At 36.5% G+C, this 12,325-nt stretch overlaps 1 protein-coding gene across 4 annotated transcripts; it reads right to left on the reverse strand.

Moving 5' to 3' along the window:
* Positions 1 to 397: 397 nt before the first annotated feature.
* LOC107451446 (uncharacterized) lies at positions 398 to 12,325 on the reverse strand. Of its 4 annotated transcripts, XM_087162705.1 has the most exons (4): positions 12,098 to 12,224; positions 6,522 to 6,628; positions 4,453 to 4,726; positions 398 to 2,330 (listed from the first exon to the last, which is right to left on the reverse strand). In XM_087162705.1, the coding sequence occupies exons 2-4, from the start codon at positions 6,558 to 6,560 to the stop codon at positions 538 to 540; spliced, it is 2,106 nt and encodes a 701-aa protein (XP_087018831.1). In that variant the 5' UTR covers positions 6,561 to 6,628; positions 12,098 to 12,224; the 3' UTR covers positions 398 to 537. The 4 variants fall into 4 exon arrangements, with proteins under 4 accessions (XP_087018831.1, XP_087018844.1, XP_087018834.1 ...); XM_087162718.1 differs by lacking the exon at positions 6,522 to 6,628 and having other exon boundaries at positions 12,196 to 12,325; XM_087162708.1 differs by lacking the exon at positions 12,098 to 12,224 and having other exon boundaries at positions 6,426 to 6,531.

Below are 12,325 nucleotides of genomic sequence, written 5' to 3' on the forward strand. Positions count from 1 at the left end.
AATAAGGTTACCCTGCCTTATTTTCTAAGCTGGATCCGGTAAAAGATTTTCCTTACTCGGTACCTGATACTGAGTACCCGGACCCAGTCAATTTTATTGAGTATTCAGCTTCGGGTAACATATTATGTTTGACTCAACCACATTCACATTTACAATAACTTTAAAACTATTAATAAAAATAATTAAAATTCATATATTCAATTTCTTAATAATCACTAGTGTAATAAAGACTAGTTGTACCAAGTTCTTGCACATATAATCTTCATATATAATCAAAAAGGCAAGATTGTTTTTGAAAATCTGACTTTCCTGGCTCTTGCATCAAGTCAATCAATTGCAAGTGTTTAAAGTGCTACGCATAAGTAGTACGCATTTTAGTTAAAGATACAAATAAAAATGCAAATAAATTCAAATTTTTATTGAGAATAAAACAATAGTATCTCTAAAATAGCAAATTTAAAATCTTGCAAAACAGTAAAACACTTAAATTCTGAACAGTGATAAATAAAATTACTTCGCCTTAAAACATTCATAAATTTACTGCTCATACAATCGGTGCCTTAATTTTTGCAAGTAATTGGATCTTTCAGTAAAAACTTCTTGCTCGCTTTGAATTTTAGGTTCAAACTTCTGTTCTGGATTCTTTTTAGAATTGTTTCTTTGTCTCGAAGAAGGAAGAATATTTCTAACATCCAGAGATCTCAGTCTCTCCAGTGCCTGCTCTAAAAAGAATCTTCTGTCATGTTTTTCCACTTCACTGTTCCCTTTGTTATCAGGTTCTATTCCCATCGTAAATCTCCTTATCAAATCTAATGGCCCTGGTAGAGCTATTTTGGCTTCACTGACTGGGCGATTCAGTTCAAATGGTAAGTCAGATTCCTGATTATCTGCGTCAAGATTAATGGCAATACTGTCACTGGCATCGTTTTGATCTGAAAGCTCTGGTATATGTGGTAAAAACCTAGGTAAAGGTGACTCTTCTGGATTATCAACGTCACTCCTTTCGTCAGGGTCAAATATGTTTTTGAAGGTTAAGTCAGTATTTTTTGGTGGTATTTGGATAAAGTTCTTTGGAATTGCAGGTCCTGAAACTTCACCACTTGGTTCACTACTTGCATTTAAGTTAAAATCTAAATCTGATTTAAAAGACTCTTTTAAAGGATCCTTTGAACTAATTGATACATCTGGACTATTTACATCAAGTTTAATGTTAACATTGTCATCGGAGTCTGTCAGTTCTGTAAGCTTCGGTATATGTGGTAAAAAACTTTGATTAGATAGCTGTTCTTCTGAACTGACGTCACTTTCTCCAGTCAAGCTGAAAAAATTTCTGAAAGTTTCACCAGAATCTTGAAATGGCCTTCGAAAAAAATACTTTGGAATTTCAGGATCCGATTTCACTCCATATAGAGTAAGGCTTTCTTCCGAATCCACCTCTGAATCTGGATGTAATGACTCCGAAGATTCATTTGTATCAAAAGACTCATCTAAGAGCCGTGAGTGGTTATCGCTTTCTTTTTCATTTTCGTGGACATGCTCAGAAATATCTTCTATATCAGTTACCTTTGAATTTGGTTCATTTTCTTCAAAGCTCGAAGATTCCTGTTGAGTGTTCGAATTCTTATTAATATTTGTGTGAATGTCTTTATACAATTCAAACAGTTTGCTGTAAGGAGAGTTGTTTTGTGTCCCCGGGGAAAGAAAATTCACTTGGTGAACGTTTTGCTTTTCATTAGACTCTTCCTGCAGTTGTCCCTCATGCGTCATGGGACTAATTGTTGTGATATCAGCATCTGTAGTTGGAATAGCATTCTTTTTAACTTTCCTTACTCGTAAAATATTTCCACTCCCTTTGCTCTTATTTTTTCTTAAATTTTCGTTGTTCGAATCTTTAAAATGATTCAAAATTTCTAGTTCTTGCTTCGGCTCTGACGATGAGTCCCGAATTTCATCTCCAGACAAATCTTGAGAGGTATGATTTCCACCTACATTCACCTGACCAATTTCTTCCCTATACCTTAAATTTCCACTTCGACCAATCACTGAGTCTCCTTGAGATTGGGTTTTGTTTGATCCAGAAAAGAATTCCATGTAAATAATTCCTCCTATTGTGGATATTATTCCCATGACTGCGAAACCAGCAAGTATTACAATTGCTGCATAGCAACAACAGGAAGAACACTTTCTCGAGCGACTACTCTGTGAGGAAATAGATTTAACTTTTGGCCGATGAATGATCGGGGATTTAGCTTCTTCGTTATCCGATGCTTGTCGGGAGGATGACTCACTTGCAGATATAGATTCGTTTGGACTTTTTGGACACATTTGAGCTGTAAAATGAAAACATCATATATTAAAAGTATCACCTATTTTTTAAACCTGAAAATATGTTTATTAAAATCGATCAAAATTAAAGATGGGGAAATAAAAAGTTTTTGATACGTTAAAATACAGTGAAAATCGAAATAAATTAGAAGAGCAACTTTGATATTCAAATGGGACAGTTTAATTGGTAACTATGGTTACTTTTCACATCTCAATTTAACTTCAATTATAGTCAGATTTACTATCTAAAATTTTTATTTAACTGCACAAAATATTTCCTCTATACTATATCGCTCATAGGCTACAATAGTGGCACAACTCAAAAAGCACGCGTTTTGGACTAAGAACAGGTGTAAATATGAAAATACACATTCTTCCAGCAGCAATACTAGCACAACTCATAATTCAACTTGAAGGTAATCTTCGTTAAGAAATTTTGCGTTACATGGAGAGGAAGACCACGAGAACCTCCCACGGTAAGTCTGACAAGGGAACTCTAACCCATGATTCGTCTACCACTGAGGATATTTCACGTCAGCACTGTGGTCTGTGCTATCCGAGCGCGGGATTCCTATTGACCAGCCATTGCTGGGATTCGAACCCGGTTAACCTCATTGTAATGCGAACGCTCTATATCCCCTGAGCCATCGCTGCTCAATCACCAATTATTTAAATAAATAAGATCTTCAAAGCTTGATTCAAAAATATGTAAATAAGAAAAAGCAGTCGACATTTTTTAAGCTCTCAAAGCTCGTGCCCATTTACAAATCGGGCTTAAATGCATCTCCACGAGCATTGAAATGCATTTTACTCGGATTTGCCATCTTTCGGTCACAGTGGTTTTTCTTGTTCTGTTTTTCATCTTTTTTTTTTCGCTCGCGGCTGCTGTTATGAGGTTTTTCTAGTTTTGTTTCTAACCTTTATTTTTCCATTTTCATTGCCAACTTTACTTTTTCTATTTTAAATCACTTTTGTTTCTTCTCCTTCATGTCTGGCAAGTCATGAAAATGGGTGCCTGCTTTTGAGCGCTGGAAACATGTCGACTGTAATTTCTTATTTATATATTTTTGAAGCGAATGAAGTTTTTAATCAATATCTTACCGCTTCTGTTTCTAAGGATTATTTATTTAACATCGTCAAAGGTTTCAAACATTAAATTTTATGTATCATATATATTTAAATTAAAATCTAGCGTATTTCCCATGAACTACTCTCATTGTTTAAAAACAAAAATAAAAATAAGCTTAAGTCATTGTGAAGTTTTCAAATCTAAAGCTTTTTTTCAACTCCTATTATACATTAACTACTACGCATTTTTCTTTTTTTTTTTTTTTTTTTTTGCAACTACAATTTCCTTTTTTTTTAACTTCTATTTTATTCAATTTTCATTTAAACTACTTAAAAATTTTTGCCTCGATACATTAAGAACCTCCGATAACCACCACCATTATACATATTTTTAAAATCGTAAAAAAGGAGTAAAGCGATTATTTACATCGGGGATTTTAAATAAATTTAATACAAATTAATGAAAATAATAAAAATTATAAAACTTATATGAAGCAATGAATTAATGAATGATCAAATTAAAAATCATTAATAATTAATTCGTTCAAGAAGTAAGTTGAAAAGAGATTCTTAACGAAAAGCGAATGCATTTTAGTTTAATCTCAATAGACAGACGAACTCGTTTTTAGTATTTCGAATGATTCCTTTGCTTTAAACAACTTCGATGTCAGAATTTGATGAGGTCTGAAAATTAAATATTAATGTGTTATCTCAACGTGGTCTGAGCACGATGGCGAGTTACAATCGAATTCTTATGTGTCAGGTCACAAAGAGTATAGATGAATAACTATTAAACTATAAAGCATTCCACTAATGAATAGAAATTTCATTTTAAAAAAACTACTCTGTTGCTGAGCAATTAAAATGAGTTTGTTCAATTCCTTGACTTCCCCAGTCGATGGTTTCAAAGAACTTGCATGAGAAGATATTTCTTTGTAGATTATTCCTTTAAAAATGAATCTAAGTATAGAAAAGTGGAGATGACTAATAACCTTTCGACATGAATTTAGTATATTAAAATCATAAAAATTAAGTTCAAATCAATTTTGAAATTATTACCCTTTTTGTTGTTATACAACCAAGATGAAGAGAGCTGACATTCGGTGATTACTACTGTTGATGCAGATGAAGCTCCTGAAGAATTTGATGACAGTGTACTTTCAAGATATCCCTTCTGAGAGCTCAGATCTTTTGCTGTCTTCGGTGGTCTGTAAATACTGCTGGTACTATTAGAGCGACATACTGGTTTTAGCTTAGTGACCACTTTTGTATTATCTTTATCACCTTCGACAACAGTATGGCGCCTTTGCAATTGCAATGTTAATGGAGATTCCTGCAAATAATTAGAGTTTAAGACCAAGATATTACAAAACTTGATATAAGTGCTTATTTTGTGAAGTAATCCTCCAAGAAAGGAATTTTTACTCGCTTTCAGGTCTGCAAAAGTGGGTTCTTGTAATTAAAATTGAAACTTTATATTTCGGAATAGCTAGATAGAACTCAATTCTCAACTGGTGCTACCTGCCTGATGACGTTGCGAGTTAGAATAGTTTCCTGGCTGCTACAAGCAGAATTTATAGCTCAATTTCATTATTAATATAAATTCATGTTGTCAATCAAAACATCACTCTCTTTCTGACTAGCTAGAGAACCAGCAATCAAATCCTTCTCCATTTGCAGAATAGACGACTTTCCTGAATCCGAGAATTGTCATCTCAAGGGAGAGAAATTTCTGAACATCGAAACGCATCATTTTTAAAAAAGTGAACTTTCATTTCTTTTTCAATCATAAAATTCATATTTTTTCCTTCATAACATAGCCTTTCATTTTTGTCTTTGAATGATTTTTTAACCTTTGGCGAAATAATTTAAAAAGAACTTTTCCTCAATTTCTTCCCAAAACTTTTCATATTACGACACACAAGAATCGAATCATGAACTTTGTAAAACTAAAATCGCAAAAAAGTAAATAAAAAAATTATAACTGAACAGTTTTTTGTAATTTTTTAAAGGTATAATTTTAATTTCGAAATTTCTTTTCATATTCGTATGCAAAGTATTCTGTAATCGCCATCCCCAATGATATATATTTTTAAAATTAATCTGAAATAATATTTATTGTCCCTATTATAATTAATATTTTGTAATAGTTAATTTTTATGCTATATATTTAAAATTTCAACTGTGATATCTAGATATATATCAATATTTATATTATCAGTAAGATATACTTATCTCAGAAAAAAAAGCTATGATAAATCAATATTTAGATCAATCACTGCAAAAATAGATTAGAAACATTCAAAACCAGCTTATTTATTCCCCAAAATTTAAAAACATTCCTTATAATAATTCAGAAAGTTGTCCTTATAATAATTCAATATTTTAAATCCACTTCCGTCTTACCGTAATACATTCAAAATTTAAAAGAAAAGTTTTCTACGTCGATTCTAGTAAATCAAAAAAAAATGTTCAAGCGAAGTATTAATTTTCAAGGAACCTAATGAGGAAGTTTTTTAGACTAAACTCTACTGGCAAATCTTTACGTGGATTCTAAAAATGTACTATATTGCGAACATCTGTCAGTTTCGACATTCGTCATACAAATATTGCTCAGCATTTTTCAGATATATTGCGTCTTAAAGTGTACGGCAGTCAAAGGGTTAAATTATTAGAATAACAATTTAGATTAAAACATAATTTAGAATATATTTAAAAAGTAGTGACCTTTCATATTTAAAACATGTGAAATGTTTTGAAACAAATTCATTTTGGTTGAAGTTATATTAGTTTTTAAATTAAAAACATTATTAAAGAAGTGAAAAACTACATTTAATCCTTAACTAAGATGTGGTGAACCAAAAAAAAAAAAAAAAAAACACTTTAAAACTCCAATTTTCGTAAAATTTTTGAAGTAGCGATAATTTTTAGAGTTATATTGCTAACTCAAATTTCTAAAAAAAAGTGATATCATTTAAGGCTTCAAAAACACTATATCATATTAAAAAATTGTAGGGTTTTTTTCTCTTTACTTCAGTTTTTAAATTATTGCAGATTTACATATAACTACGAAAGCGATAGCAAACAATTTTTTGAGATAAACACAAATGACAGAAAAATAATTGTACCTCTACTGGCAAATCTTTCCTGTGGTAAAACTTTTTCATTGTGAATTAGGAAAGGGCGAAGCACATTTAAAAGCAAAAATAATTTTTTTTAGAGTAATAATAAAATTAATGTTTGTTGAGTATTGAGTATTGAGTATAGTTAAGTGCTGCGAGCTCTCTGCTTATCGCTTATAGCTCTGCGTTTCAATAAATAAGTCTCATTTCAGGTTGGGGGCTGGGTAGATAGCACAAGGTTGGAGCGAACTGCTAGAATCTGTTAGTTGCTTGGAAGAATTTTAAGAGGGATTGGATCTTGGTCCGGGAGTTGAGAGACAAGTTAACCAGATCAGTGAAAGCTGGGCTCTGCAGGGATAAGGATTGATAGAGGTCTTTACGAGCATTTTGATAAAAAGAGCAGTCCAGGAGGTAGTGTTCGTTCGTGTCTATATGTCCGCAGTTGGGGCACTTAGGACTTTCTACTAACTTGCACTTATGTAGAATCGCGTTAGTTGGAAGCGTTTTCGTTCGGAGTCTGGCTATTAACACATCTAGTTTTCGGGACTTGATAAGTGGGCGGTAGCCTTGAGGTTCGTCGAGGTGCGGAAAGGGTTGGAAGTATTTGCACTCTTTCCATTCTCTGTGTTCTTTATTGAGCTCATCTCTCAAAAACATTTGACAAAGATCTTGGGGTGATGAAAGGTGCGAGATAAAATCTTGATTAAGTGCCTGTTTAGCGAGTTGGTCAGCTTGTTCGTTTTCAGTAATACCAGTATGGGATGGGACCCAGATAAATGAGAGTGACTTCGCAATTTGGCTAGATTTGGCTATTTGGTCTAGGAGAAGTAGTGAGATTCTTGGAGATTTTCTAGTGCCTTTGGAGAGGGACTGAAGTATTGAGTGGCTGTCTGTTAGCAAGGTATGATGTTCGTAGCTGGTAACACAATGTTTGAGGGCGAGGAAGATCGCCAATCCTTCTGCAGTGAAGACTGATGTTTGTGACGGAACTCGGCCAGAGACCGTATAACCTTTAGAGGAATATATACCCACGCTGGTTCTGTCCAATTGTTTTGATCCGTCTGTTGCCAGAACAATGCTGTTGGTAAGGTTTCGATAGCGAAACTCTTTAAATAAGGCTCTTATCTGAGGTGGGGCTAGATTCTTGGTTTGGAATGCAAAGTTGTCTAAATGAATGACGACGTTTGGGGGAATTGGAGTAGGGGTATGGTATTTAATGATGTCATTTTGGGAGAGGTTCTTGCTAATCATCCATTTATGCATGTATGGTATAAGCGGGGCCGATTTACCTTGTGGAAAGCTGGATAGTGGGAGATTTAGGTGATGGAAGACTGGAGAATATGAGTGTAGGGAGGTGTGCCGGAAGTAGAATTTAGCTGCTATCCATTTGTGACGAGAAGCTAATTTGCTCACTCCCGCTTCTTTGAGAAGTAGTGGAATGGGTGTCCATCGGGGTAGTCCTGTTGCTACCCTAAGCGCTGCATTGTATAGGATTTCGAGGGTTCGTAAACCTGTTACACTTGAGGAGGTGAAGATGTGGCTACCGAAGTCTAAAACACTTCTGATGCATGAGTTTACGATTTGAAGAAGATGTTCTGACTGGGCTCCCCAGCGGGTGGTAGCAATACAGTGAAGAGCGGAGAGTTTCTTTAAAATTTTTTGTTTTAAAATTCTGAAGTGGTGGTGGAAGCTCAGGTTACTGGAGAAGTGAAGTCCGAGAATTCGGAGATTTTGAGTCCACGGGATAGGTTTATTAAAGATGTTGAGATTGAAGCTATCACCTGAGCGTCTTCTAGAAAAGTTGATGACGGCACTTTTTTCCGGAACGATTTCGAGGCACCAGTCCTTGCACCATTCCTGAATAAGGTGGAGTGAAAATTGCATCTTATGTCTTACTTCGTAGGTGGTTTCAGCGATTGCTATAAGGTAGATGTCGTCTCCAAAAATGAGGCAAGTTATGTCACCTGGGAGAATGCGATGCAGGTCTGACATGTAAATCATGAAGAGGAATGGGGAGAGCACAGATCCTTGCGGAACGCCTCTGTTCATAGGAAAGTTGGCTGAAAGCGCTTTCCTCCATCGCACAGCTATTTTTCTTTGGTTGACAAAGTTGTGTATGAATTTGGCGGCTCGACCAGTAATTCCGACCTTTAAGAGTTTGAGAATTAAATATTCCTGGTTTATACTGTCATACGCAGCGTGAATGTCTAGGGAGCAGCAAATTACATACTTTTTTTCGAACCGAGCCTGGAGCACTTCATGGTGAAGAATGGTGAGAACCGAGTCTACACCTTTGAATGGTAGGAATCCACAGTGATAGGGATGGAAAATTCTAGTTTTGAGTGAAAAATCTACGAGTCTCTTTAAGAGCATGCGTTCGAGGGATTTGCTCAAGGTTGATGTGAGTGATATGGGTCTGTATGATGATATTAGGTCAGGTGGTTTCCCTTTCTTATGGATAGGTATGATATGGGCTAGCTTCCAGGATTCTGGGATCTGTCCTGAGACCCAGATATGGTTTAATTCGTCGAGTAGCTTCTGAGTGGCTGCTTCCGAAAGGGAGCGAAGAATTTTTAAAGGGATGCCATCTGGTCCGGGGGACTTGCATTTTGAAGCTGTGAGGGAGTCGTTAAGTTCTTGTAAGGAGAATGGTTCGTTGAATTCTTGCTCAGCTCCGCTGAAATCCAGTGGGAGTGGGTTTTTGTTTGGTGGTTTGGAGTAAAAAGCTGCAAATGCATTTGCTTGAGACAATGGGCTGTGAAGCTCAATGTTGTTGGTCATGATTAGATTTGACGATATATTTTGGTTTTCAGGGCGGTTAATAATTGCACGGAGTATTTTTCCAATGGATTTAGTTTGACCTGCGTTGACACAAACGTCATTCCAATATTGTCTTCGGGCTGAGTGTATTGTTTTTCGTAGCTCAGCTGCTGCTTTTTTGTATATATTCCACTTATCTGGGTTGAAGGATCTACGCGCGATTCTTAGATATTTTCGTTTCTTACCTAATAAATAGGAGCACAGACTGTTCCAGTAGGGTGGGAAGAGTGGATTAATCGCTGGTCTGAAAGAGGTATGATTCTTTATTTTTTGCTGGAAAATAGTTTGAAACTTTTGAGTTGTAAGGGTATTTTCGGTTCGAATAGTTTCCTCAAGGTCACGGGTTAGGTTCTTCCAGTTCACTCGAGTTTGCCTGTTCAAAGCGGGGTTGCCGTTTGGGGTATTAAGGGACATGTTCACAGGGGCATGATCGCTATCGAATGTGTCTGGGGACACTACGAAATTCATTTTGGGAAAAAAATCCGCTGATGTTATTGTGAGGTCTAGAAGGGAGGGTTGGCACCCTGGTTTGAAGCATGTGGGGACCTTCGTGTTTAGTAGAGAGAATTGCGCATCTAGGATCCAGTCGAGGAGCCTATCCGCGTCTCTTGATGTTGTCTGAGCTCCTAACGCAGCATGGTGTGCGTTGAAATCACCTGTTAAAATAAAAGGGCTTGTTAACGTTCGTCTTAGGGATTGCAGCCAGTCTATTGAATATTGACCTTTAGGGGAATAAATATTCACTAGTAAAAATGAGAAATTAGTCGTTGTGATCTGCACCGCTAAGATTTCGTTATCTGATGTTGGTAGATTCGGTATTGGAATGATCTTCGATGAAATGTTGCGGTCAACCGCGATGACGAGTCCGCCTCCTCGACCTCTCGTTCGATCCTGACGGAAAATTGTCTTGGACGGAACATGGAGCGAGTCTGCTGAACTTAAAAACGTTTCCTGAAGAACAATTATATGGGATTGAGAAAAAGGTTTTATTTTAAGCCAGTGAAGTTTGTTTTTAATACTTCGGCAATTCCAGGAAGTGATGTTAATTGGCATTTTGTAGACTGTTCAAAAGGGTGGCTAGAGAATTGTATTGTCAATTGCAGTAAGGAAGTAGGGGTTAGCTTTTGGTTTTATTGGTCGATGATTTTGTTTGAACTTGCGGGACCTTTTGGGTTAGACCTCTATTTTGTGGTCTTGGGGTAGTGCCTCGAACTGGTGTAACTAGGCTCTGCCCTTTAATTTCTGAAGATTCTGGTCGAGGTTCTGTTTCGATGTAGTTGGATAAGTACGGAGTGGGTGACTCAGTGTCGGTCACAAAGGGAAATTCGGTTTTAGAACCGTGTTCTAGGGCTTCCGTGTCGAGTGTCGGACGAAATTTCTTACGTGAAAGATTTTGGTGAGGTTGTTCGATGTCTTGTTTAGAAGTCAAAATTTCTAAAACTTTGAATATTTTGTCGAAGAGGGCGTCCTGGCGTTGTGTTAACGCCAAGAGTTTTGCGTCAAACACTGTAGCTACTTCTGCTACTGCTGTTTTGACTATTTCTTTGATATCCGCAATTTGTTCTGATCGGTCGGATTTCACCACTGATGCAAACGTTGGTTTATCTTTTTGTGATTTATATTGTCTGCGAGCTTCTGGAAACGTTAGGTGAGATTCGTTTTTGAAGCGCAAAAATCGAGCTTCCTCTAGTCGTGCTTGGCAATCAGGATAGTCGGAGGCGTGGTTCCCTGTGCAATTACTGCAGATCGTTGTAGGGCTGTTGCATGCGGATTTGTGATGACTTCCACTGCACTGGCTACAAATTTGGGTAGGAGCGGGGCAATTCTTTTCTAAGTGTGAGAATTTGTAACATTTGTGGCACTGTCTAGGGCGGTCATAAAATGCTATGGGTCGGATGCTATCATAGAAGAGTCTAAGATTCTTCGGCGTGTGTGTTCCGTAACAGGTTACTAAGCAGGTTTCAGAGGGGACGGTATCTCCCCTTTTTTGGAATCGTCGAATACTATATACTTGGATGTTGCTGTACTCTAATTCGGTTTTTAAATCACAAAGATTTAAGTCTAACGGTATCTCATGCAGAAGGAAGCGAGATGTAATGTTTTCTTGTATCACTTCAGGTTTGGTAGGTATATCAAATAGAGAATTCAGGTTGGTAAGTTCCAAAGCTGTAGCTAAATCTGAGGTTTGAATAAGTAGTTTGCCCTGTCTTGTATGAGTGCATAAACTAATTTTCCTTGGGTTGCTAACAGCGTTTGTTAGAATTGTTTTTAATTGCAGAGGTTTTTTGGGAAACGAGTTTACTCCTGTTGGCGAGAAAAATAGCGTGTATGAATTTAAACCATTGTCCGTTGCGTACGTCAGTTTGTCTTGGATCGTGTCGTCATATTCAAAGAGGATGTTAGTATTCGTTTTAATAAGACGACTGCTATATTCTGTAGCAGTTTCATCCATTAATTCATTCTGATCCATTATTTACATTTCCAAATTATACGGAAAATTGTAACTTACAGTTTTCCTGGAAAGAAGCAGAAGAGTCTGTCGGAGAAGGGGGCGGTTCCTTTCCCGACGAGCGAAAACTCCCAACTCGGGAGAAAACAAAATTACGAAGTTCTTATCAGTAACCGAGGTGAAGTATCCGTTACTAGAAATATAAAGGACCTACTTTATCACTATTCTTTGCAGTCGATTCACATTAAAACATCCAAAGATTTTTTCACTCCACAAACAACCTCTCGTGAGTCCCTTTTTCATGTAACCACCAAATGTTTGTTGATACTCCAATATAAAAGTTGAAATCTAACGTGAAGACGCTGTCATCTACTCCTCTGAAAATAAATGGAAACGTCCAGAAATACCTACTTTTGCAGTCAATAGTCAGGATTGCAGGCCGAAGTGGTCTCGGATCACTATAAAGAAGATCGCGTCTTCGTACCCCGACATCATAGGAAAAACTCACCACTCGCAAGATATTGATATTTAAGAACGTAAT

This window comes from Parasteatoda tepidariorum, chromosome 1, assembly GCF_982258835.1.
Source record: "Parasteatoda tepidariorum strain Cologne lab strain chromosome 1, Ptep-v5.0, whole genome shotgun sequence".
Taxonomy (NCBI): Eukaryota; Metazoa; Arthropoda; class Arachnida; order Araneae; family Theridiidae; genus Parasteatoda; species Parasteatoda tepidariorum.

Excerpts from the sequence above, each read along its gene's own strand:
- LOC107451446 (XM_087162705.1), bottom strand. The coding sequence starts at position 6,560 with ATGAAAAAGTTTTACCACAGGAAAGATTTGCCAGTAGAG. Across the intron at positions 4,727-6,521 it reads GGAAAGATTTGCCAGTAGAG|GAATCTCCATTAACATTGCA; the intron begins GTACAATTATTT and ends AATTATTTGCAG. Across the intron at positions 2,331-4,452 it reads GTTGTATAACAACAAAAAGG|CTCAAATGTGTCCAAAAAGT; the intron begins GTAATAATTTCA and ends TTCATTTTACAG.